The 26672-nt window shown below is 39.1% G+C and overlaps 1 protein-coding gene across 2 annotated transcripts in view; it reads left to right on the top strand.

The window, feature by feature from the left end:
* LEO1 (LEO1 homolog, Paf1/RNA polymerase II complex component) overlaps positions 1 to 26672 on the top strand; it is a 70944-nt gene that overhangs the window by 18277 nt on the left and 25995 nt on the right. For both annotated transcript variants that reach the window (XM_049904828.1, XM_049904829.1), the window contains exons 4-6: positions 1658 to 1752; positions 2369 to 2514; positions 3283 to 3367. In XM_049904828.1, coding sequence (XP_049760785.1) covers positions 1658 to 1752; positions 2369 to 2514; positions 3283 to 3367 — 326 coding nt within the window. The remainder of the gene's footprint in view (positions 1 to 1657; positions 1753 to 2368; positions 2515 to 3282; positions 3368 to 26672) is intronic.

Genomic DNA, 26672 nt, shown 5'->3' with positions numbered 1-26672 from the left:
TGGTATACAACACCCTTACTCAGGTCACAGCCCTGATAAGGGGAGTTTCCATGGGGTGTGGCCTACATCACCTTTTATCTTACAAGAGATAAAAGGAGAGAGAAGCCAGCAGAGGGAGAGACCTGACTACCACCAAGAAAGAAGAGCTGGGAGTGGAGCACATCTGTGGAACCTGGGGTCCCTGTGCTGAGCACCTCCTAGACCCAGGGGAGGATTGATGCCAAGATACATGAAGATTTCCAAGGAAAGCTGGGCCCACAAATATTGAAAGGAGATAAGGACATTCCACCAGAGCTGAGAGAGAGAGAAAGCCTTTCCCTAGAGCTGGCACCCTGAATTTGGACTTCTAGCCTCCTAAACTGTGAGAGAATAAATGTCTCTTAAAGCCATCCAGTTGTGATATTTCTGTTACGGCAGCACTAAATAACTAAGACAGACGTACTCTGGTCCTATCTCTTCTTCTTGGTAGTAGTGAGTTGCCTTTCCTCACCTCCGGGATGGCAAAACAGACCAGTCCCCTGTTTAGGGTTCCATACACCTTATTTGCATGCCCTGTGGGGTGCACCACGCAAGCTGTCCAGTCCACTTGGTGAACCACAAGCACCTTATATGCATAGTCCCACCCAGTCATTTGGTGGGAATTACAAACACTATGGCTAGAAGGGCCATATTAAGTAATTCACTGCATCGCAGTCAGATAGTGGTTAGAACTAAGAAGAAAACATCAGAGTATGGGTGAATGGGGTTAGAGTTTTGGTAATTTTATCATGTAGATGAACTTTTCAATACCCTGACCTTTTACTTCCTTGCCTCTTCTTTTTCAGTGATCTTGTCCTCCATCCTGCCTTAGTAACTCACTCTTGTCACTGTATCCTAGACCATGTCATTACCAGTAATTCTGTAATCTCAATTTCAAGCAGTCTGCTTTCTGACTGCCCTTCTCTCTTTCTATTCATTCTCTCTAGTAACCCTCCTTGGCTTATTCATTTATGCGGATTGTGGTTGTTGTTTGCCTACACCTAGCTGAAACTGACTAGGAAGAATGAGGGCCTGAACAGACATGGACTTAGAATTTTGAACCTTGAGGCACTTACATAGAAAATTGGCGTATGTGGAGTGCGTAAACCTCAACTTTGAATATACTGTAGAAGGACATGTGGGCTTTTGGGGAATAAAAGAAAGTAGAAGAGCAAGGATGCAGAAAATGAAAGGAAAAAGAAGTACTCCTGTTCAGCTTTTCTTTTTACTGTCCTTTCCCCTTTCCCTGTCCACAGATGTAATGCTCACCCCTTTGAGAACCAGGCACTGAGTTGTTTTTTGGGAGGTTTCCTGGTGCCTGGTCCCGAAACTTTAGGAATATTTTCAAATGATCATCTTTGAAGAACCTTGTTGTGAAGTGCCATCAAGTCAGTTCTGACTCATAGCAACCCTGTGTAGAACAACAAAACACTGCCCGGTCCTGTGCCATCCTCACAGTCGTTATGTGTGAGCCCATTGTTGCAGCCACTGTGTCAGTCCATCTTATTGAGAGTCTTCCTCTTTTTCGCTGACCCTCCACTTTACCAAGCATGATGTCCTTCTCCAGGGACTGATTGCTCCTATTGAGGCACGTTAGTTACAGAAATTAATGCTGTTAATTTTTCCTCCTTCTTTGAAGATAATAATGGAACCATGGATCTGTTTGGAGGTGCCGATGATATATCTTCAGGGAGTGATGGGGAAGATAAGCCACCCACTCCAGGACAGCCTGTTGTAAGTAAAATTACTGATGTGAACCGAACCCCTCATTTAAGGCTGAGTAAAAGTGTCAGAGGTTAAGAGTCTCACTTCGCCAGTAAGAGGATGTTGACAACTGAATAGTGATATGGAAACACAATGAACAGACAACTTTCTTAGTTAATTATGTCAGGAAGGTTGATTGTAAGGGAGAGTAGAAATAAACACCCAGCATGAGCTTGGTGCCAAGCCTCAAGGGCTAGACTGTGAAGACCATTGAGAACTATTGACTTAAATGTTTTCTGTTTGTTTGTTCATGCCAAGAAATATGTGCTATTAATGATCATCTTTGATTTTAATTCCTAGAGTTATTTCACATTGAACTGTTGATGAATTTTATACTTCCATTACTAATGTTTGCAAGATAGATTTATCACAAAAGAGATTTTCTTGTACTGATGCATCCAAACCAATCTTTTGTGGGTCGGTGGGTAGAAATGGAGGTTGGGGATTGCTTTAGCCCTAAAAAAAAAAATTTATAAGTAATGTCTAAATAGACTTTTGCCCATCTAAGTCATTAAAGTGTAAAAGGTTGAGCTAGGCCATTTCTAAGGTCCCAGCAGGCTCTAAAATTCTGTGATTCTTTTACTAGGATGAAAATGGATTACCTCAGGATCAACAGGAGGAAGAGCCAATTCCTGAGACCAGAATAGAAGTAGAAATACCCAAAGTAAACACTGATTTAGGAAATGACTTGTATTTTGTTAAACTGCCCAACTTTCTCAGTGTAGAGCCCAGGTAAAGGACCAATTAAATTTTTCTGGATGTTGGATAGAAATATATGAAATGTTAGTATTTTTATTTTACATGAGTTGACTAATCACAAAAAAATGGAAGATTCCTTATGTAGCTCTGAAAAAATAAGTCAGGCATTTCCTGTGGTAGAAGAAGAATGTACTATTGGTAAGGGAGACTTCTAATGTAATTGTTTTAAGCAGTTTGATTCTTTCTTATGAATGAACAGACGTAAGTCTTCAAGGTGTTTTTGACTAGTGAAACCCTGAAAAAGCTGAGGATGAGAGAGGAGAATTGGAGAAGCTGCACATGTCCACAGTAGCTGCCTTTGTGGATCTAGAAAAGATAATGGTTTTGGTCCATTTAGGGTTAGCAGTTACACAGTGTAGATGGGCATTATTCACTAAGTAACATGCAAGCTCTTGTGTGATTTAAATTTTTCCCCACCAAGCAAAATGATGGGGAAAGCTAGAGCGTATGGAGTCTGTTCCTTGGAAGACTTACATACTAAGAATAAAGAATATTTTGAGTACTTAGGCTTGCTTGCACTTTAAGCAATATGTATTAAAACCACATTTTAAGAAAGAACAGTAACTTGAATACTTCCTTGAAATTGAACATGAAGGTATATTTATTATGATGATTTTTGAATTATTATTATTGTTATTAATACTTTAATATATTGGTATGTATTATAGAGATATTATTCTGTAACAGTAATAATATTCCTTACCAAATATGATTAATAGTTTATTTAAAAACAATTTGCAGACCTTTTGATCCTCAGTATTATGAAGATGAATTTGAAGATGAGGAAATGTTGGATGAGGAAGGTAGAACCAGGTTGAAATTAAAGGTACCATTCCATGCTTTACTACTCCTTTCTTTTTTTCTTTTACAAAATAAAATCTAGACTAACTTGAGCTTTCGAAAATGATTTTTTAGGTTTCCTGTTCTATCAACAAATGAATTGTCTGCCTTCTCAGAATATTTTTAGGAAAGAAAATATATAGCTTTTTTTCTTTAAAGGTGTCACTTTTTTTTTTTTTTCTGTGATTTGGGTGAAAAGTTTACAGAGCAAATTAGTTTCCCATTCAATAACTTACACACATTTTTTCATTTCATTAGTTGCAATCCCCTCAATATGGTGTCACTTTTCTAACACCTTTCTTGCTGTTACACTTTTTTTTTCCTCTAAATGTTACCTGTTTTGTTGTTGTTGAGAATATGCACAACAAAACATACACCAATTCAAGAGTTTCTATTTGTACCGTTCAGTGACATTGATTACATTCTTTGAGTTGTGCAACTATCCACATCCTCCTTTTCTGAGTTGTTCCTCTACCATTAACATAAACTCTCTTTGCCTTAAAGCTCTTATCTAATCTTTTCTGTTGTCAATTTGATCCCATATAGATAGCTCTTAAAAGAGTATAATGCTCAAGACAGACCTTTTTTCACTAGTTAAGCTGAACTCTTGTTTGGTTTTAAGATGACTTTCAGCAGATATTTTTGGTTTAAAGAAGGGGTTAATGGCAATGAAATAATCGCACTGATTAAGGGTAGGGTTGCATAGTTGATCACTGTTAAGTGCTGTCAATAAGTTATACACCTCTAAAAAGTTGAATTAACAAAACTTGTGTGATATACTTACAATGACAAAAGAAAAAAAAAGAGTAGCTGCTAAGGTTGCTTATTCCTCATGGGATTTGGTTCTTTGGGCAATAGTTTCAGGGGTTCATCCACCATCCATGGCTCCAGAAAGTCTAGAGTCCATGAGAATTTAAAATTCTGCTTTGCATTTTTCTCCTTTTGATCAGGATTCTTCTGTGGTCTCTTTGATCAAAATTTTCAGCCATGGTAGCCAGGCACTATACAATTATTCCAGCATCATGGCAAAGGAGGCAGTTGTTCATGGAGGCAGTTAGCCACACATTTTTCTCCTATTCCTGATGCTATTTGTTCCTCTGTTGCTGTTGTGAATGGAGACCTTGGATGGCTGCTTACAAACTTTTAAGCCCCCAGGCATGATGCAGTGAACTAGGACATAGAACAGAAGCATGTTATTAGGCTGGTTAACTGGGATGTCTCATGAAACCATGACCCTAAACCTACAAACCAAAGAACCAAATCCCATGAGGAATAAGCAACCTTAGCAGCTACTCTTTTTTTTTCTTTTGTCATTGTAAGTATATCACACAAGTTTTGTTAATTCAACTTTTTAGAGGTGTATAACTTATTGACAGCACTTAACAGTGATCAACTATGCAACCCTACCCTTAATCAGTGCGATTATTTCATTGCCATTAACCCCTTCTTTTCCTTCTCTCTCCTGCCCTAACCACTAATAAGTAATGACTAATAAACTTTGGTCTCCACACATTTGCCTTTTCTTTTTTATACGTGAGATCATACAATATTTGTTTTTGTGATTGGCTCATTTCGCTCAGCATAATGTCTTCAAGCTCCATCTGTACTGTAGCATGTATCAAGACTTCATTTCTCCTACTGGCTGAGTAGTATTCCATTGTATGTATGTCTCATATTTTGTTTACCCATTTGTCTGTTGATGAGCATTTAGGTTATTTCCACCTTTTGGCTATTGTAAATAGTGCTGCAGTGAACATTGGTCTACAAGTCTCTGTTAAAATCTCTGCTTTCAAGTCTTTTGAGTAGATACTTAAGAGTGGAATTGCTGGGTTGTATAGTAGTTCTATTTTTAGTTTTTTGAGGAACCGCCATACTGTTTTCCACAAAGGCTGTACCATTTTGCATTCCCACCAACAATGGATAAGGGGTCTAATTTCCCCACATCTTTGCCAACATTTGTTATTTCCAGTTTTTTTTTTTTTTAAACCATAGCCATCTCACTGTGGTTTTGATTTGCATCTCTCTGATGGCTAATGATGCTGAGCATCTTTTCATGTGTTTGGTGGCCATTTGAATGTTCTTTTTGGTGAAATGTCTTTTCAAATTCTTTGCCCATTTTATGATTGGGTTATTTATCTCTTGTTGTTGTCGAAGTTTTATGTCTATTTTGCTTATTAGATTCTTGTCAGATATATGTTTTCCGAAGATATTCTCCCAGTCATTAGCTTCTCTCTTTTTTTTTTTTGGTAACCTTTTGAAGAACCAAAATTTTTTTTTTTATGAGGTCCCATTTACTGCTTTACTGTTTGTGTTTTTTGTTATTATATTAGATAATCCATTGCTGAAAGCTAGGCCTTACAGTGTTGCTCCTGCTTGTTCTTCTAAGAATTTTATGGTTTTAGTTTGCATATCTAGGTCCTTAATCCATTTTGAATTTGTTGTTGTGTATGGTATGAGGTATGAATCCTATTTCATTTTTTTGCATGTGGAAATACAATATTCCCAGCACCATTTATTGAATAGACACTTCTTTCCCCATTGAATGGACTTTAGCACCTTTGTCAAAAATCAGTTGACCTGCTCCTAAAGCACAGTTAAAAAAAAAAAAAAAAAAAAATCAGTTGACCATAAATGTGTGGGTTTATTTCTGGACTCTCTATTCCATTGGTCTACGTGTCTGTTTTTATACCAGTACCAGGCTGTTTTGATTACTGTATCTGTATGGTATGTTTTAAAATCAGAAAATGTGAGTCTTCCTACTTTGTTCTTCTCTTTCAACACTGTTTTAGCTATTAGGGCTTCTTGCCATTCCATATAAAGTTGAGGATTGATTTTTCAATTTCTTTAAGAAGGCTATTAGAATTCTGATGGAGATTGCATTGACTCTGTAGATCGCTTTGGGTAGTATTGTCATCTTAACAATGTTAAGTCTTCCAATTCATGAACCTGGAACATCTTTCCATTCATTTAAGTCTTCTTTAATCTCTGTCAGTAGGGTTTTATAGTTTTCATTGTATAAATTCTTCACATCCCTGGTTAGATTTATTCCTAGGCATTTTATTCTCTTAGATGCTATTATAAATGGAATAGTTTTCCTAATTTCCCTTTCAGATTTCTCATTGTTGCTATATAGACATCCAACTGATTTTTGTTTGTTGAACTTGTACCCTGCAACTTTGTTAAATTCCTCTATTAGCTCTAGAAGTTTTCTTGTGGACTCTGACATTTTCTATATATAGGATCATATTGTCTGTGAGTAGAGATAATTTTACTACTTTTCCAATCTGGATACCTTTTATTTCTTTTTCTTGTCTTATTGCCCTGGCTCAGACTTCTAATACAATGTTGAATAGAAGTGGTGAGAACGAGCACCCTTGTCTTGTTCCCAGTTTCAAGGGGAAAGCTCTCAGTTTTTCTCCATTAAGTATAATGTTGGCTGTTGGTTTTTCATATATGCCCTGAATCATATGAGGAATTTCCCTCTATTCCAATCTTTGTTAGAATTTTTATCAAGAATGGGTGTTGGGTTTTATCACATGCTTTTTCTTCATCCATAGAAATGATCATGTGGTTCTTTTCCTCTGTCTATTGATGTGGTATATTGCGCTGATTGATTTTCTAATGTTGAACCATCCCTGCATTCCTGGAATAAATCCCACTTGATCGTGATATATGACTCCTTTAATGTGCTGTTGGATTCTGTTTGCTAGTATTTCATTGAGGGTTTTTGCATCTATATTTATAAGAGGTATTGACCTGTAGTTTTCTTTTCTCATGGTTCTTTGGTTTGGGTATCAGGGTTATGTTTGCTTCATAGAATGAATTAGGGAGTATTCCTTCTCTGTCCTTTCAAGAGTTTAAACCATATTCGTATTGGTTCTTCTCTAAATGTTTGGTAGAATTCTCCAGTGAAACCAGGACTTTTTTTTGTCAGGAAGTTTTTTATCACTGATTCACTGTCTTCTCTTGTTATGGGTCTATGGAGGCTTTCTATTTCCTCTTGAGTCAGTTTGGGTAGGTTGTGTACTTCTAACAATTTGTCCATTTCATCTAGGCTCTCCAGTTTGTTGCCATATAGTTGTTCATAATATTCTGTCATACTTCTCTGTTTCTATCAGGTCAGTTTTAATGTCCTCTCTTTCATTTTTTATTTTGGTTATTTGCATCTTTTCTCTGTCAGTCTAGCTAAACATTTTTCAGTTGCTGTCATATGTTTTTGATGCTTTTAAAAAACTTTCAGCTGCTTCTTTTGAAATAGTTACTACTGTGGTTAGGTACATAGGGCTACCTCCATATGTACTGTGGGTTAAGTTCCAGTAACTTCCTGTGAGAGAAAATTCTTCAGACTCTTTAATCTCTGGATAAACAAACCATGTACAAAAGGAGAATTTTTTATGTAATGCCTCATATATATGGCTCTTTTTTTGTGTGTTCTTTTGATTACCCTTCTTGACTATTAGGAGAGATTTTTTTTTTTGCACTAAATTCTCAGTAGTGCTTCTCTTTGATACATGGTAATATCTGGTTTATCCAAGGAGACCTCTAATCTCCCTTTAAACAAGAAATACATATGTTAAGTAGAAGTTTTAGAGCTGGAATTGTACCAAGGAGAAGTAAAGCAGTTAAACTTATGATACTGAAATGGGGCTATGCATTTTAAATTCTTAAATCTAAAGGATTTCCTGTAAATACTTTATTTTCCAGGCATTGGATATTGTACATGGTCTTAGAATGTTAAGAAGTGGCAGTTTGGCATTCTTAGAATCCAGGGGCTAAATGAATCTCTAATAACATCTCTTCAAGTGTGGAAGATCCACAAGTGCTTAAAGAACCTTGATATTATATCAGTATGTTTTTTATACAAAAACTGTGGGCTTAGCCTTACAGTGAGACTTCAGTATTCTTTTTCATATTAGAAATTGAAATCAGATGAGAAAAGCTGATAAACAGAGGCTAATGACTTGCTCACAGTCACTCATTAATAGTTTATACTGCTTAGGCTGATTTTTGGGTTATGTTGCCTTGCTCTCACCTACCCACTCCTGACCCCCATTAGCCCATCTGTTGATATTATTTCCTTGGAACACATGCGTTTATATTGATTTAGGGTTAAACCTGTTGCGTTCCAGTTGATTCTGACTCATAGTGATCTTATAGGACAGGGTAGCACTGCCCCATAGAGTTTCCAAGACTGTAACCTTCATGGAAGCAGGCTGCCATATCTTTCACCCATGGAGTAGCTGGTGGATTTGAACTGCCGACCTTTCAGCTAGCAACCAAGCGCTTTAACCACTGTTTAGCCAGGAGTACTTAGATTTAGATGTTTACCTATCTTTTACTGACTATGCAAAGTTATTCAACTGTGTGGATCATAACAAATTATGGATAACTTTGCAAAAAAATGGGAATTCCAGAATACTTAATTGTGCTCATGCAGAACCTGTGCATAGACTAATAAGTAGTCATTTGTACAGAAAAGGGGATACCGTGTGTTTAAAATCAGGAAAGGTGTGTCAGCGTTGTATTATCTCACCACACTTACTCAATCTGTATGCTGAGCAAATAATCTGAGATGCTGGGCTATATGAAGAAGCAGCATCAGGACTGACGGAAGACTCATTAACAACCTGCAATATGCAGGTGACGCAACCCTGCTTGCTGAAAGCGAGGAGGACTTGAAGCACTTACTGATGAAGTTTAGACTATAACCTTCAGTATGGATTACACCTCAACATAAAGAAAACAAAAAGCCTCCCAACTGGACCAATAAGCAACATCATGATAAATGGAGAAAAGGTTGGAGTTTTCAAGAATTTCATTTTATTTGAATCTGTAATCAATGCTCATGGAAGCAGCAGTCAAGAAATCAAACATGAGGAGGCTGAGCCAACATGGAGCTGTAGACAGAAGCACTACACTGTTCCTCCACAGCAAAGACCCAAAAAACTAAGACAGATGTCAATCCTGGAACCCTAAGCACCAAATGAAGGAATAAAGAACTCAACCAAGCATCATATGGTTTAAGAAACTGACAGAGAATGGAAAACGAGAAGGACTACGAAGTGGAATTCCCCTACCAGCTAACATGGCATAGACTCGCCCTCTTGGACCCCTTAGACACCAAGAATGGCAGACAAGGAGTAAGGGAAGGCAACTTCATGGGGCTCCCAGCAGGAGACAGAGCACCTGGTAACCAGGAAGCACGCTTTCCCACCCTCTACCCTTCTTTCCTCTGTGCAGACTTTGCTGCTTTCTGGTAGGCCTCTGTCGCTCGGCCAGAGAAGTGCTCCTGGCCTCTTGGATTTGCCCTGTGCCTACCGGCCAACTCCTTCATTACCATTTTGTTGTTGTTTTGGCTTCTTTTTGTTTCTTCTCTCTCCCTCACTTCTTTCCTTTTCTTCTCCCACCCAGCTGGTGCCGTGTGCCACATCTGCTTTTTGATGGGCTTTGCCGCACCGCTTGGCTGGGGAGCTGCTTTCCCAGTTTCGCCATCACACTGGTGGGCTCTCTCAGGGCATTTTTTTTTTCTTCATTTCTTGTCTCTATCTTCCTGCCTGCCCTTTTTCCTGACCACCTGATCGTGTGTGGCATCTTCGCTACTTTTTGATGAGCAGTGCCATACCGCTTGGCTGGGGAGCTGCGGGCACACTGCTTCCCCGGCCTGCCCTGCCCTGGTGGTAGGCTCCCTTGGGGATTTTTTTTTTTTTTTCTTGTCTTTCTCTACTTTCATCTCATTTCTCCCAACCACCTGGCTGCCACTTTTTGATGGGCTGTGCCATACTGCTTGGCTGGGGAATCTCCGGCACACAGCTTCCCCTGTCCACACCACCATGCTGGTGGGCGCCTTTGGGGCATTTTTTTCTTCTTTTTTGGTTTCTTGTCTCTGTCTACCTTCCTTTCCTTTCTCACAACCACATGGCCCTGTATGCCTTTTCTTTCTTTTTTTCGGTTTCTTCTCTCTCTTTGCCTTCCTTTCTCCCGCTCACCTAGTCACATGTGCCATCTCTGCCGCTTCTTAACAAGTTGTGCCACGCCATCCAGCTAGAAAGCCATCAATACACGGCTTCCTTGGGTCCACGCCACTCCATAGGCAGGCTCCCTCAGCACCATTTTTTTTTTTTTGCTTCTGTTTCTCTCTCTTCTTTCTCATACCCTCTTAGCTCCACACATCACATCCTCCCCCACCCCCCTGCCTACCTGCACTGCACGCTGAGTACCACACTCCCGAGCAGCACAGAAGCAGACCACTGGACCCCAGCCTGCACTTCATTCCAGTTCCGCCCTGTCAGCTCCAGTATGTACCACAGACGACCTGTCTTCACCCCTTCCCCTCTGGGCCTGCCCTGATGCACCGTAGCTGAGCAACCAGCCCTGTCTACCTGGACAAGGTGGTTAAAAGTATTCTGCTAACAGAAAGCAAACAAAGAATGCCCAGCCCACCTGCCCATACGTAACCAAATAAAACAACCAAACAGGATAAAACAAATCTGCAATCAGTAAATGAAGAAAATCATTCCTGAATCTTCGAAGACAGCAGACAATATGAAAATATATTAAAAAAACAAAAACAAAAACAGGAGAGGATGCCTCCAGAAAGTGACCAGAATAAAATACCAGATGACCTTCCCCTAGAAAAAAAGGCACTGGAACTACCCGATAGGGAATTCAAACTCTAATATTTAGGGTTCTCCAAGAGGTGAAGGAACACACAAACAAAAACGAGGAAAACATAGATGAAATCAAGAAAATAATAGAAAAGACCGTCAAAACAATGGAAGAATTCAGGAAAATAATACAGGAACAAAATGTCAAAATAAATAACTAGACTAGAAATCATACAAAAACAGCAATTAGAAATCCAAAAGATAAACAACAAGATTTCAGAAATAGTGCCATAGAAAGTTATAGAAGCAAATTCGAAACAGTGGAAAATGGCATCAGTGAAATTGAAGACAAATCCTTGGATACCACTTTGTTTCAGGAAAAATCAGAGGAAAGAATGAAAAATGAAGAAACTATGAGAAAGATGTGGGATACAATCAAAAGCAAAAATTTGTTTGTGGTCAGAGTTCCAGAAAGGGGAGAAAACGGAAAACACAGAGAGGATCATTGAAGATTCGCTGACAGAAAACTTCCCTAATATCGTGAAAGACGAAAAGCTGACCATCCAAGAAGCTCAACAAACCCCATATAGGACGGACCCCAAAAGAAAATCACCGAGAGATACCATAACCACACTCACTAAAACCAAAGACAAAGAATCCTGAGAGCAGCTTGAGAAAAACAAAAAGTCAAATACAGAGGGGAAGCAAGAATGAGACCTGATTACTCGGCAGAAATCATGCAGGTAAGGATGCAATGGGATGACATATGTAAGACCTTGAAAAAATTGCCAACCAAGAATGACATATCCTACAAAAGTTTCACTCAAATATGATGGTGAAATCAGGAAATTTCCAGATAAACAGGAGTAAGGGAATATGTAAAAACCACCATACTTACAAGAGTTATTAAAGGGAGTTCTTCAGTTAGAGAACCAACAACATCACCCAACAGTCTGAATCTAGGCCACAAGACCACATCAGCCAGATACCAACCTATGTAATCAACTTTCAAAACCAAAAAACCAAACCTACTGCCGTCAAGTCGATTCTGACTCATAGCATCCCTATAAGGCAGAGTAGAACTGCCCCATAGAGTTTCCAAGGAGCCCCTGGCAGATTCGAACTGCCGACCTTTTGGTTAGCAGCCAGAGCACTTAATTACTATGCCACTAGAGTTTCCATGAAATCTCAAGGATATAAAAAAAAAAAACTAAAAGATTTACAACACAGATCCAGAGAAGTCAATCTATAAATGACAACAATGTCAGAATGATAACAGAGGCAAAGAGCTTTCAAATGGAAAGGAAGTTAAGGAGATAACAAGTAATAAAAGACTGGCTTAAATTTGGGAAGATAAGGGTAAATTTCAAGGTAACCACAAAGAAAATTAACAAACCTACTCATCAAAATAGAGAAGAAAAATATAGCCTCAGAAAGCACAAAATCTACAAAAGTGAAAGAAATGAAAAAAAAAATCCACAAATAAAAGGAATTCAGCACAGAAGGGTAAGAGGAACAAAGAAAATGTCAGCACCACCAAAAAAAGAAAAAAAAAAAAAACTACAAAATAACAGCAATAAACTCACACCTATCAAAAATCACTCTGAACATAAAGCTTAAACGCTCCCAAAAAGAGTGACAGAATGGATTAAAAAAATAGGACCCATTAATATGCCATCTACAAGAAACACACCTTAGAAACAAAGACAAATATATTAAAAATCCAAAAATGGAAAAAAATATATCAAGCAAACCAAAACCAAAAAAGAGCAGGATTGGTAATACTAATCTCAGATAAAACAGACTTTAAAACAAAATCTACCATAAAAGACAAAGGACATTATATAATGATTAAAGGGAGTCTACTTTGAAGGCATAAACCTTAATAAATATCTGTGCACCCAGTGAGAGAGCTCCAAAATACATAAAACTAACAGCACTAAAAAAAAGAGATTGACAGTTCCACAATAATAGTAGGAGACTTAAGCACACCACTCTTGGTAAATGACAGAACATCAAGAAAGAAAGTCAAGGAAGATACAGGAGAACTAAACACCATAATTAACCAACTTGACCTCATAGACATATATAGAACACTGCACCCAACAGCATCAAAGTACACATTCTTTTCCAACAAACGTGGGACGTTTTCCAGAATAGACCACATCTTAGGCCAAAAGGCAATTCTTAACAAAATTCAAAACATTGAGGTAATACAATTTATCTTCTCTGATTACAATCTCATCACGGTAGAAATTAATGGCAGGAAGAGTAACAACAACAACAAAAATCAAATACATGGAAACTGAATAATACTCTGCTTAAAAACCACTGGGTAGTAGAAGAAATAAAGATGGAATCAAGAAATTTCTAGAGACAAATGAGAATGAAAACACATCATACCAAAACCTTTGGGACACAGCAAAGACAGTGCGCAGATGTGAATTTCTAGCAATAGATGCACACATCAAAAAAGAAGAAAAGGGATAAAATCAAAGCACTCACCACACAATTTAGACAAATAGAGAACAGCAAAAGAAGCCCACATGGTCTGACTGAAACTGGAAGGAACCCCAGAAGACATGGCCCCCAGGCTCCCTGTTAGACCATAATTAAAACCATTCCTGAAGCCAACTCTTCAGTCAAAGATTAGACTGGACTAGAGGACATAAAATGATACTGGTGAAGAGTGTGCTTCTTGGCAGATACATGAGACTAAATGGGCATCTCCTGGCCGGAGGTAAGATAAGAAGGAAGAAGTGAACAGGAGCTGATGAATGGACACAGGAAATATAGGGTGGAGAGGAGGAGTGTGCTGTGCCATTGTAGGGTGAGCAACTAGGGTCACATAACAATCTGTGTAAAAGTTTTTGTATAAGAAACTGACTTGAATTGTAATCCTTCACTTAAAGCACAATCAAAAAAGAAAGGAAGAAAAGCCCACAGCCATCAGAAGCAAATAGTAAAGATCAGAGCAGAAATAAATGAAATAGAGAATAGAAAAACAATGGAAAGAATCGACAAAATCAAAATTTGTTGTTTTTTTTTTTTATATAACTTTTATTAAGCTTCAAATGAACGTTTACAAATCCAATCAGTCTGTCACATATAAGTTTACATACATCTCACTCCCTACTCCCACTTGCTCTCCCCCTCTTGAGTCAGCCCTTTCAGTCTCTCCTTTCTTGACAATTTTGCCGGCTTCCCTCTCTCTCTATCCTCCCATCCCCCCTCCAGACAAGAGTTGCCAACACAATCTCAAGTGTCCACCTGATATAATTAGCTCACTCTTCATCAGCGTCTCTCTCCCACCCGCTGACCAGTCCCTTTCATGTCTGATGAGTTGTCTTCGGGGATGGTTCCTGTCCTGTGCCAACAGAAGGTCTGGGGAGCATGGCCGCCGGGATTCCTCTAGTCTCAGTCAGACCATTAAGTTTGGTCTTTTTATGAGAATTTGGGGTCTGTATCCCACTGATCTCCTGCTCCCTCAGGGGTCCTCTGCTGTGCTCCCTGTCAGGGCAGTCATCGATTGTGGCCGGGCACCATCTAGTTCTTCTGGTCTCAGGATGATGTAGGTCTCTGGTTCATGTGGCCCTTTCTGTCTCTTGGGCTCTTAGTTGTTGTGTGGCCTTGGTGTTCTTCATTTTCCTTTGCTCCAGGTGGGTTGAGACCAATTGATGCATCTTAGATGGCCGCTTGTTAGCATTTAGGACCCCAGACGCCACATTTCAAAGTGGGATGCAGAATGATTTCATAATAGAATTATTTTGCCAATTGACTTAGAAGTCCCCGCAAACCATGTTCCCCAGACCCCCACGCTTGCTCCGCTGACCTTTGAAGCATTCATTTTATCCCGGAAACTTCTTTGCTTTTGGTCCAGTCCAGTTGAGCTGACCTTCCATGTATTGAGTGTTGTCTTTCCCTTCACCTAAAGCAATTCTTATCTACTGATTAATCAATAAAAAACCCTCTCCCACCCTCCCTCCCTCCCCCCCTCGTAACCACAAAAGTATGTGTTCTTCTCAGGTTTACTATTTCTCAAGATCTTATAATAGTGGTCTTATACAATATTTGTCCTTTTGCCTCTGACTGATTTCGCTCAGCATAATGTCTTCCAGGTTCCTCCATGTTATGAAATGTTTCAGAGATTCGTCACTGTTCTTTATCGATGCGTAGTATTCCATTGTGTGAATATATCACAATTTATTTACCCATTCATCTGTTGATGGACACCTTGGTTGCTTCCAACTTTTTGCTATTGTAAACAGAGCTGCAATAAACATGGGTGTGCATATATCTGTTTGTATGAAGGCTCTTGTATCTCTAGGGTATATTCCCAGGAGTGGGATTTCTGAGTTGTATGGTAGTTCTATTTCTAACTGTTTAGGATCACGCTAGATAGATTTCCAAAGTGGTTGTACCATTTTACATTCCCACCAGCAGTGTAAAAGAGTTCCAATCTCTCCGCAGCCTCTCCAACGTTTATTATTTTGTGTTTTTTGGATTAATGCCAGCCTTGCTGGTGTGAGATGAAATCTCATCGTAGTTTTAATTTGCATTTCTCTAATGGCTAATGATCGGGAGCATTTTCTCATGTATCTGTTGGCTGCCTGAATATCTTCTTTAGTGAAATGTGTGTTCATATCCTTTGCCTACTTCTTGATTGGGTTGTTTGTCTTTCTGTGGTTGAGTTTTGACAGAATCATGTAGATTTTAGAGACCAGGCGCTGGCTGGAGGTGTCATAGCTGAAAATTCTTTCCCAGTCTGTAGGTGGTCTTTTTACTCTTTTGGAGAAGTCTTTAGATGAGCATGGATGTTTGATTTTTAGGAGCTCCCAGTTATCGGGTTTCTCTTCATCATTTTTGATAATGTTTTGTATTCTGTTTATGCCTTGTATTAGGGCTCCTAGGGTTGTCCCAATTTTTTCTTCCATGATCTTTATCGTTTTAGTCTTTATGTTTAGGTCTTTGATCCACTTGGAGTTAGTTTTTGTGCATGGTGTGAGGTATGGGTCCTGTTTCAGTTTTTTGCAAATGGATATCCAGTTATGCCAGCACCATTTGTTAAAAAGGCTATCTTTTCCCCAATTAATTGACACTGGTCCTTTGTCAAATATCAGCTGCTTATACGTGGATGGATCTATGTCTGGGTTCTCAATTCTATTCCATTGGTCTATGTGCCTGTTGTTGTACCAGTAGCAGGCTGTTTTGACTACTGTGGCTGTATAATAGGTTCTGAAGTCAGGTAAAGTGCGGCCTCCCACTTTCTTCTTCTTTTTCAGTAGTGCTTTGCTTATCTGGGGCTTCTTTCCCTTCCATATGAAATTGGTGATTTGTTTCTCTATCCCCTTAAAATATGACATTGGAATTTGGATCGGAAGTGAGTTAAATGTATCGATGGCTTTTGGTAGAATAGACATTTTTACTATGTTAAGTCTTCCTATCCATGAGCAGGGTATGTTTTTCCACTTAAGTATGTCCTTTTGAATTTCTTGTAGTAGAGCTTTGTAGTTTTCTTTGTATAGGTCTTTTACATCCTTGGTAAGATTTATTCCTAAGTATCTTATCTTCTTGGGGGCTACTGTGAATGGTATTGATTTGGTTATTTCCTCTTCGGTGTTCTTTTTGTTGATGTAGAGGAATCCAAGTGATTTTTGTATGTTTATTTTATAACCTGAGACTCTACCAAACTCTTCTATTAGTTTCAGTAGTTTTCTGCAGGATTCCTTAGGGTTTTCTGTGTATACAATCATGTCATCTGCAAATAGTGATAACTTTACTTCTTCCTTGCCAATCCGGATACCTTTTATTTCTTTGTCTAGCCTAATTGCCCTGGCTAGGACTTCCAGCACGATGTTGAATAAGAGCGGTGATAAAGGGCATCCTTGTCTGGTTCCCGTTCTCAAGGGAAATGCTTTCAGGTTCTCTCCATTTAGAGTGATATTGGCTGTTGGCTTTGCATAGATGCCCTTTATTATGTTGAGGAATTTTCCTTCAATTCCTATTTTGGTAAGAGTTTTTATCATAAATGGGTGTTGGACTTTGTCAAATGCCTTTTCTGCATCAATTGATAAGATCATGTGGTTTTTGTCTTTTGTTTTATTTATGTGATGGATTACATTAATGGTTTTTCTGATATTAAACCAGCCTTGCATACCTGGTATAAATCCCACTTGATCCTGGTGAATTATTTTTTTGATGTGTTGTTGGATTCCATTGGCTAGAATTTTGTTGAGGATTTTTGCATCAATGTTCATGAGGGATATAGGTCTATAATTTTCTTTTTTTGTAATGTCTTTACCTGGTTTTGGTATCAGGGAGATGGTGGCTTCATAGAATGAGTTGGGTAGTATTCCGTCATTTTCTATGCTTTGGAATACCTTCAGAAGTAGTGGTGTTAACTCTTCTCTGAAAGTTTGGTAGAACTCTGCAGTGAAGCCGTCCGGGCCAGGGCTTTTTTTTGTTGGGAGTTTTTTGATTACCGTTTCAATCTCTTTTTTTGTTATGGGTCTATTTAGTTGTTCTACTTCTGAATGTGTTAGTTTAGGTAGGTGGTGTTTTTCCAGGAATTCATCCATTTCTTCTAGGTTTTCAAATTTGTTAGAGTACAATTTTTCATAATAATCTGAAATGATTCTTTTAATTTCATTTGGTTCTGTTGTGATGTGGTCCTTCTCCTTTCTTATTCGGGTTATTTGTTTCCTTTCCTGTATTTCTTTAGTCAGTCTAGCCAGTGGTTTATCAATTTTGTCAATTTTTTCAAAGAACCAGCTTTTGGCTTTGTTAATTCTTTCAATTGTTTTTCTGTTCTCTAATTCATTTCGTTCAGCTCTAATTTTTATTATTTGTTTTCTTCTGGAGCCTGATAGATTCTTTTGTTGCTCATTTTCTATTTGTTCAAGTTGTAGGGACAGTTCTCTGATTTTGGCTCTTTCTTCTTTTTGTATGTGTGCATTTATCGATATAAATTGGCCTCTGAGCACTGCTTTTGCTGTGTCCCAGAGGTTTTGATAGGAAGTATTTTCATTCTCGTTGCTTTCTATGAATTTCCTTATTCCCTCCTTGATGTCTTCTATAACCCAGTCTTTTTTCAGGAGGGTATTGTTCATTTTCCAAGTATTTGATTTCTTTTCCCTAGTTTTTCTGTTATTGATCTCTAGTTTTATTGCCTTGTAGTCTGAGAAGATGCTTTGTAATATTTCGATGTTTTGGACTCTGCAAAGGTTTGTTTTATGACCTAATATGTGGTCTATTCTAGAGAATGTTCCATGTGCGCTAGAAAAAAAAGTATACTTTGCAGTAGTTGGGTGGAGAGTTCTGTATAAGTCAATGAGGTCAAGTTGGTTGATTGTTGTAATTAGATCTTCCGTGTCTCTGTTGAGCTTCTTACTGGATGTCCTGTCCTTCTCCGAAAGTGGTGTGTTGAAGTCTCCTACTATAATTGTGGAGGTATCTATCTCGCTTTTCAGTTCTGTTAAAATTTGATTTATGTGTCTTGCAGCCCTGTCATTGGGTGCATAAATATTTAATATGGTTATGTCTTCCTGATCAATTGTCCCTTTTATCATTATATAGTGTCCTTCTTTATTCTTTGTGGTGGATTTAAGTCTAAAGTCTATTTTGTCAGAAATTAATATTGCTACTCCTCTTCTTTTTTGCTTATTGTTTGCTTGATATACTTTTTTCCATCCTTTGAGTTTTAGTTTGTTTGTGTCTCTAAGTCTAAGGTGTGTCTGTTGTAGGCAGCATAGAGATGGATCGTGTTTCTTTATCCAGTCTGTGACTCTCTGTCTCTTTATTGGTGCATTTAGTCCATTTACATTCAGGGTAATTATAGATAAATAAGTTTTTAGTGCTGTCATTTTGATGCCTTTTTATGTGTGTCGTTGACACTTTCATTTTTCCACATACTTTTTTGTGCTGAGGCGTTTTTCTTAGTAAATTGTGAGATCCTCATTTTCATAGTGTTTGACTTTATGTTAGTTGAGTCGTTACGTTTTTCTTGGCTTTTATCTCGAGTTATAGAGTTGTTATACCTTTTTGTGGTTACCTTATTATTTACCCCTATTTTTCTAAGTAAAAACCAGCTTGTATTGTTCTATATCGCCTTGTATCACTCTCCATATGGCAGTTCAATGCCTCCTGTATTTAGTCCCTCTTTTTGATTATTATGATCTTTTACCTATTGACTTCCATGATTCCCTGTTATGTGTATTTTTTTTTTTTAATTAATCTTAATTTGTTTGTTTTTGTGATTTCCCTATTTGAGTTGATATCAGGACGTTCTGTTTTGTGACCTTGTGTTGTGCTGATATCTGATATTATTGGTTTTCTGACCAAACAATATCCTTTAGTATTTCTTGTAGCTTTGGTTTGGTTTTTGTAAATTCTCTAAACTTGTGTTTGTCTGTAAATATCTTAATTTCGCCTTCATATTTCAGAGAGAGTTTTGCTGGATATATGATCCTTGGCTGGCAGTTTTTCTCCTTCATTGTTCTGTCTGTGTCGTCCCATTCCATTTTTGCCTGCATGGTTTCTGCTGAGTAGTCTGAACTTATTGATTCTCCCTTGAAGGAAACCTTTCTTTTCTCCCTGGCTGCTTTTAAAATTTTCTGTTTATCTTTGGTTTTGGTGAGTTTGATGACAATATGTCTTGGTGTTTTTCTTTTTGGATCAATCTTAAATGGGGTTCGATGAGCATCTTGGATAGATATCCTTTCGTCTTTCATGATGTCAGGGAAGTTTTCTGTCAGGAGTTCTTCAACTATTTTCTCTGTGTTTTCTGTCTCCCCTCCCTGTTCTGGGACTCCAATCACCCGCAGGTTATCCTTCTTGATAGAGTCCCACATAATTCTTAGGGTTTCTTCATTGTTTTTAATTCTTTTATCTGATTTTTTTTCAGCTATGTTGGTGTTGATTCCCTGGTCCTCCAGATGTCCCAGTCTGCATTCTAATTGCTCGAGTCTGCTCCTCTGACTTCCTGTTGCGTTGTCTAATTCTGTAATTTTATTGTTAATCTTTTGGATTTCTACATGTTGTCTCTCTATGGATTCTTGCAACTTATTAATTTTTCCACTATGTTCTTGAATAATTTTTTTGCGTTCTTCAACAGTTTTATCGGTGTGTTCCTTGGCTTTTTCTGCAGTTATCCTAATTTCATTTGTGATATCTTTAAGCATTCTGTAAATTAGTTTTTTATATTCTGTATCTGATACTTCCAGGATTGTATCTTCATTTGGGAAAGATTTTGATTCTTTTGTTTGGGGGGTTGGAGAAGCTGTCATGGTCTGCTTCTTTAAGTGGTTTGATATGGATTGTTGTCTCCGAGCCATCACTGGGAAACTAGTTTTTCCAGAAAATCCACTAAAAAAAAATGCAGTCAGATCCCTATCAGAGTTCTCCAACTCTGGCTCAGGCTATTTGGATGTTAATGAAGCCGCCTGGGGAGGGTGGGGGAGGGAACAGAGAGATAGGAGAGTAGCACCTCAGAATATAGCCAGAGTTGCTTGTCTTGCTTGGAATGACTATTATATCTGAGATTCCCGTGGGCGTGTCGCCTATGTGTGCTGGCTGTGTGGAGATTGCCCCCGGGGGGTCTGGCCCGCTGGAGTCACGGTCAGATCCTCCGCTTCCAGCCCCACGCCCAGCGTCAAGGCTCCGCTACTGGGACGGTGCACTCTCGACTCCAAAATCAGTCGCTGCCTCCCGGGGACTTCTCGTCCCTCCAGCCGCGTGACCGTGCCGCCTCCGCGAACCAGTTGGGCCTCCTCCCGGGGTTAGTTCAGATGGGTGGAGCAGCTCCCCGTGCTTGTGCCGTGACCGAGTGTCCCGGCTGGGGCGCTGTTCTCCCCGCTCCAATACCAGTCGCTGCCTCCCGGGGACTTGTCCTATCGGCTGCGTCCCACGCCGCCTGCGCAACACGGCTGGTCCCCTTCCCGGGGTTAGTTCAGGGGGGTGGAGCAGCTCTCCGTGTTTATGCCGTACCTGCGTCCAATCCAGATCTCGGCGGGACGGTTCCCCGCCTGGGACGCTGCTCTTCCTGCTCCTAGACCAGTCACTGCCTCCCGGGGACTTCTCCTACCGGCTGCGTCCCACGCCGCCCGTGGAACCGGCTGGTCCCCCTCCCGGGGTTAGTTCAGGGGGGTGGAGCAGCTCTCTGTGCTTGTGCCGTACCTGACTAGTACACTGGCTCCAGGCTCTGGAAACAATCGCTGCTTCCCCGTATTAGTTTGTTCTCCGTCTCTAAATCTGTGTTTGTTGTTCAGGGTTCGTAGATTGTTATGTATGTGATCGATTCACTTGTTTTTCCGTGTCTTTGTTGAAAGAGGGATCCGAGGTAGCGTCTGCCTAGTCCGCCATCTTGGCTCCACCCCCCAAAATTTGGTTTTTGAAAGGATCAACAAAACCAACAAAGCACTGGCCATATTGACAAAAGAAAAATAGAAGAGAACACAAATAAAAAATTAAATGGGGAACATTACAACAGACCTAACTGAAATAAAACGGATCATAACAGAGTACTATGAAAAACTACAACAAATTTGAAAACCTAGAGGAAATGGACAAATTTCTAGAAACACACTACCTACCCAAACAAACACAAAATGATGTGGATAATCTGAAGAGACTCCTAACAAGAGAAGAGATTGAGAAAGTAACTTAAAAAACTACCAACAAAAGAAAAGCTGTGGCCTGGATGGCTTCACTGGAGAATTCTACCAAACACCCAGAGAAGAGCTTACACCAGTACTGCTCACATTATTTCAGAACATAGAAAAGGAAGGGCTACTTCTAAATTCCCAGTGTAACCCTGATACCAAAACCAAGCAAAGATACCACAAAAGAAAATTACATACCGATATCTCTCATGAATATAGATGTAAAAATTCTAAACAAAATTCTAGCCAATAGAGTTCAACATCATGTCAAAAAAAAAGGTACACCACGACCAAATGGGATTCATACCAGGTATCCAGGGGTGGTTCAACATTAGAAGATCAATCAACATAATCCAGCACATAAGTAAAATAAAAGAATCACATGATCCTCTCAATTGACACAGAAAAGACATTCGACAAAGTCCAACCCCCATTCCTGATTTAAAAAAAACTCTAAGTAGGTACAGAAGGGAAATTCCTCAACCTAATAAAAGGTTTTTTGGAGACTCTGGTGGTGTAGTGATTAAGTGCTACAGCTGCTAACCAAAAGGTCGGCAGTTTGAGTCCACGAGGCATTCCTTGGAAACTCTATGGAGCAGTTGTACCCTATCCTATAGGGTCACTATGAGTCTGAATTGACTCGACGGCAGCGGGTTTACGGGTATACAAAACCAACAGCCAACATCATTCTTAATGGAGAGAGACTGAAAACATTCCCCTTGAGAACAGGAAAAAGGACGCCCTTTATTACCACTCCTGTGTAACATTGTGTTGGAAGTCCTAGCTAGAGCAGTAAGGCAAGAAGAAGAAATAAAGCGCATCCAAACTGATAAGGAAGAAGTAAAAATATCCCTATTTGTGGATGATATGATACTTACGCTATATAGAAAACGTATAGTATGCCATATAGAAAACCGAAGACTCCACGAGAAAACTACTGGAACTAATAAAAAGATGCAGCAGGGAAGCAGGATATAAGATAAAAAAAAAAAAAAAAAATTTTTTTTTTTTTTTTAATCTTATGAACATCCAAGAATTAGTTGGATTCCTATACACCAATAAAGAGAACAAACAATGAAGAGGAAATCAAGAAAACAATATCATTTATAAAAGCCCCTAAAAAAAAAAAATACTTAGGAGTAAATCTAACCAGGGATGTAAAAGACCTATACGAAGAAAACTACAAAACACTACTGCAAGAAACCTGAAGAGATCTACATAAATGGAAAAACATACTATGCTCATGAATAGGTGGGATTCAACATTGTGAAAATGTCTCAGTTCTACCGAAAGCAATCTAGAAACACAATGCAATCCTGATCCAGATACTGACAGCATTCTTTAAAAAGATGGAAAAACTAATCATTAACTTTATATGGAGAGGGAAGAGATCCTGCATAAGTAAAGCACTACTGAAGAAGAATAAAGTAAGAGGACTCACACTACCTGACAGAACCTACTATACAGCTACGGTAGTCAAAACAGCCTGGTACTGGTACAACAACACATACATTGACCAATGGAACAGAATTGAGAGTCCAGATGTAAATCCATCCACCAGTAGTCACGTCATTTTCAACAAGGGCCCAAAGTCCGTTAAATGGGGAAAAGATAGTTTTTTTAACAAATGATGCTGGCAAAACTGGATGTCCTTCTGCAGAAAAACTGAAACATGACCCATATCTTACACCATAAACAAAAACTAATTCAAAATGAATCAAAGACCTAAATATAAAGCCCAAAACTATAAAGATCATAGAAGAAAAAATAGGATCAATGCTAGAGGCCCTAATACACAGCATTAACAGTATACAAACCATAACCAACAACACACAAAGTCCAGAAGATAAGCTAGGTAACTGGGATCTTCTAAAACTTACGCATTTATGCTCATCAGAAGACTTCACCAAAGAGTAAAAAGAACCTACAGACTAATTTTTCACTATTACAAATCTGACAAAGGTCTAATCTCAAATCTACAGGAAAATCTACCACCTCTACAACAGATACACAAATAATCCAATTAAAAAATGGACTAAGGAAATGAACACATACTTCATCAAATAAGACATTCAAGTGGCTAACAGACACATGAGGAAATACTTGTGATGACTAATTAGAGATATGCAAATGAAAACCACAGTGAGATACCATCTCACCCCAGCATTACTGGCACAAATAAAAAAAAACAGAAAATAACAAATGTTGGAGAGGCTGCAAGGAGATTGGAACTCTTATACACTGCTGGTAGGAATGCAAAATAGTACAACCGTTTTGGAAAACGATAACGGCACTTCTGAGAAGGGTGAGGATGGAAATGCCATATGATCCAGCAATCCCACTCCTAGAAATATATCCTAGAGAAATAAAAGCCACCACACAAGAATTCAGAGGGTGGGGCAAGATGGCAGAATAGTCAGACCCTTCCGGTGATCTTACAACGAAGACCCAAAAAAACAAGTGAAACGATTGTATTTATGACAAGCTAGGAGCCCTGAACATCAAAGGCAAAGTTAGAAAATGGAGCAGCAAGGGGAGGGAGAAATGGTTCAGAAGCAGAGAGGAGTTGCCAGGAACTCTTAGACACCATGCCCTGGAGTGACGTAGGTGGGGCTAGCGATAGCATTATGAACAGTTACCTCAGGAAGAGACAACTAGCCGCATGGTGTACTCACACCTCCTGAACCAAAGAAGAATGGCGCTCCTCAGCAAAAGCTAAGTACTTGCGTATATTTTACTGCGCCCCCAACCCCCAAGCTGGCTTCGGTGGCTGTCAATTTCCCTGGGCCTGGATAGGGCCTGCTGAGCACTCTGAGCCATTCTCCTGGCCTTGGAGAAGGAATAAATTCACAATTGGGAGAAAATATAATCTCCCAGCTCCACTAAGCTGGGGAGCTCAGGACAGAATCGGCTCCTGTCCAGGCATAGATGGTCCATGGACTTTGAATACCTTTCACCCCTGCATGGACCTGTGTGGGCCCATTTGATGAGAATAGGCCCTTGTTGGCAGTCTGAAACTGTTGCAGCTACATGGTGGAGAAGTGGGTATTTGATATTTGACACTGCTTTGCCTATTAAACAGGGTCCTCACCTGCCCATATCAGGGGCCTAAGGACTAGTGGCTCCACTCACGTCACCTAGCCACCCACAACAGGGGTCCAAAGATAACTGGTACCTCCCAGTCCTTAAAACCAAAAGCATTCAGTGCCATTGCTCCATCTGCAGAACCCATTCACCTGTGTGCTCTAGAGAATGGGGACACGCCTTCCTCACAGGCACTTGGGGGACGGTTTTCAGCCCACTGCTTTGTTGAGAGTGTGAACCCCTGCTGCAACCTGATACCGGGACGTACACCAATCACGCCTGCCCCCTCTAAGACTGTAGGACAGAGGCTGTACCACACACTTGATGACCAACTACCTGGACACCTGAGCTGAACTTATTCAAGAAAAGTGAACGGACTCCTAGGCTCATATACCTGGTAACAGCTCTAGCCATCTGGTGACAGGATGTTAGAGCTTCAAAGGTGAGAATAATCAAGCTAGCTCACTCAAGCAGCCTATTTGGGCGTATCAAAACAGCAGGAAGCTAGGGTACAGTAAGCAAACATATAATAACTTATATAAGCAAACTAATATAATAACTTACAGATGGCTTGGAGGCAATAGTCAATATCAAATCACATAAAGAAGCAGACCATGATCGCTTCGACAAGCTCTCGAGACAAAGACTCAAGGGATCTTCCTGAATGAAGGTGCCTTCCTGGAATTACAAGATGCAGAATACAAAAGATTAACATAAAGAACTCTTCAAGACATCAGGAACGGGATCACAGAGGAAATCAGGCAAAACACAGAACAAGCCAAGGAACACAGAGATAAAGCCATTGAAGGATTAAAAAGATTATTCAAGAACATAATGAAAAATTTAATAAGCTGCAAGAAACAGTAGAGACAGCAATCAGAAATTCAGAAGATTCACAATAAAATCACAGAATTAGACAACGCAGTAGAAAGAGCAACAGAATTGAGGAAGCAGAAGGCAGAATTAGTGAGATTGAAGATTAAAAACTTAGCATCAATATAGTCGAAGAAAAATCAGATAAAAGAATTTAAAAAATGAAGAAACCCTAAGAATCATTTGGGACTCTATGAGGAGAAATAACCTACGAGTGATTGGAGTACCAGAACAGGGAGGGATAAGAGAAAATACAGAGAGAATTGTTGAAGATTTGTTGGCAGAAAATTTACCTGATATCATGAAAGATATCTATCCAAGATGCTCATTGAACTCCACATAAGGTAGATCTCAAAAGAAAGTCAACAAGACATATTATAATCAAACTTTGCAAAACCAAAGATAAAGAATTTTAAGAGCAGCTAGGGATAAATGAAAAGTCACCTACAAAGGAGAGTCAATAGGAATAAGCTCAGACTACTTGTCAGAAACCATGCAGGCAAGAAGGCAATGGGATGACTTATATAAAGCATGGAAGGAAAAAACATTGCCAGCCAAGAATCTTATCCAGCCAAACTGTCTCTCAAATATGAAGGCAAAATTAAGACCTTTCCAGATAAACAGAAGTTTAGGGAATTTGTAAAAACCAAACCAAAACTACAAGAAATACTAAAGGGAGTTCTCTGGTTAGAAACTCAATAGTATCATATATGAACTCACAACTAGACACAGGACAGAGCAACCAAATGTCAACCCAGATAGGGAAATCAAAAAAATAAATCAAGATAAAAAAAAAAAAACGCTCAAAACAGGGAAACAGATTTCATTATATAAAAGAAGACAACATAAAAACAATAAAGAGGAACTAAGAAATATAGTCATAGATCTTTCATATGGAAAGGAAGACAAGGTGATATAAAGAAATAAAGGTTAGGTTTAAACTTAGAAAAATAGGGGTAAAGATTAAGGTTAGTCTAAGAAGACTAACAATCCTACTCATCAAAATAAAATACAAGAAATAAAAGACTCAGCAAAAACAAAATCAACAACAATGAATAAGAGGAAAAGACAA

Source organism: Elephas maximus, chromosome 12 (assembly GCF_024166365.1).
Source record: "Elephas maximus indicus isolate mEleMax1 chromosome 12, mEleMax1 primary haplotype, whole genome shotgun sequence".
NCBI lineage: Eukaryota > Metazoa > Chordata > Mammalia > Proboscidea > Elephantidae > Elephas > Elephas maximus.
Note: the sequence above shows the minus strand (reverse complement) of the source record. Positions and strands in the feature narration are given on the sequence as shown.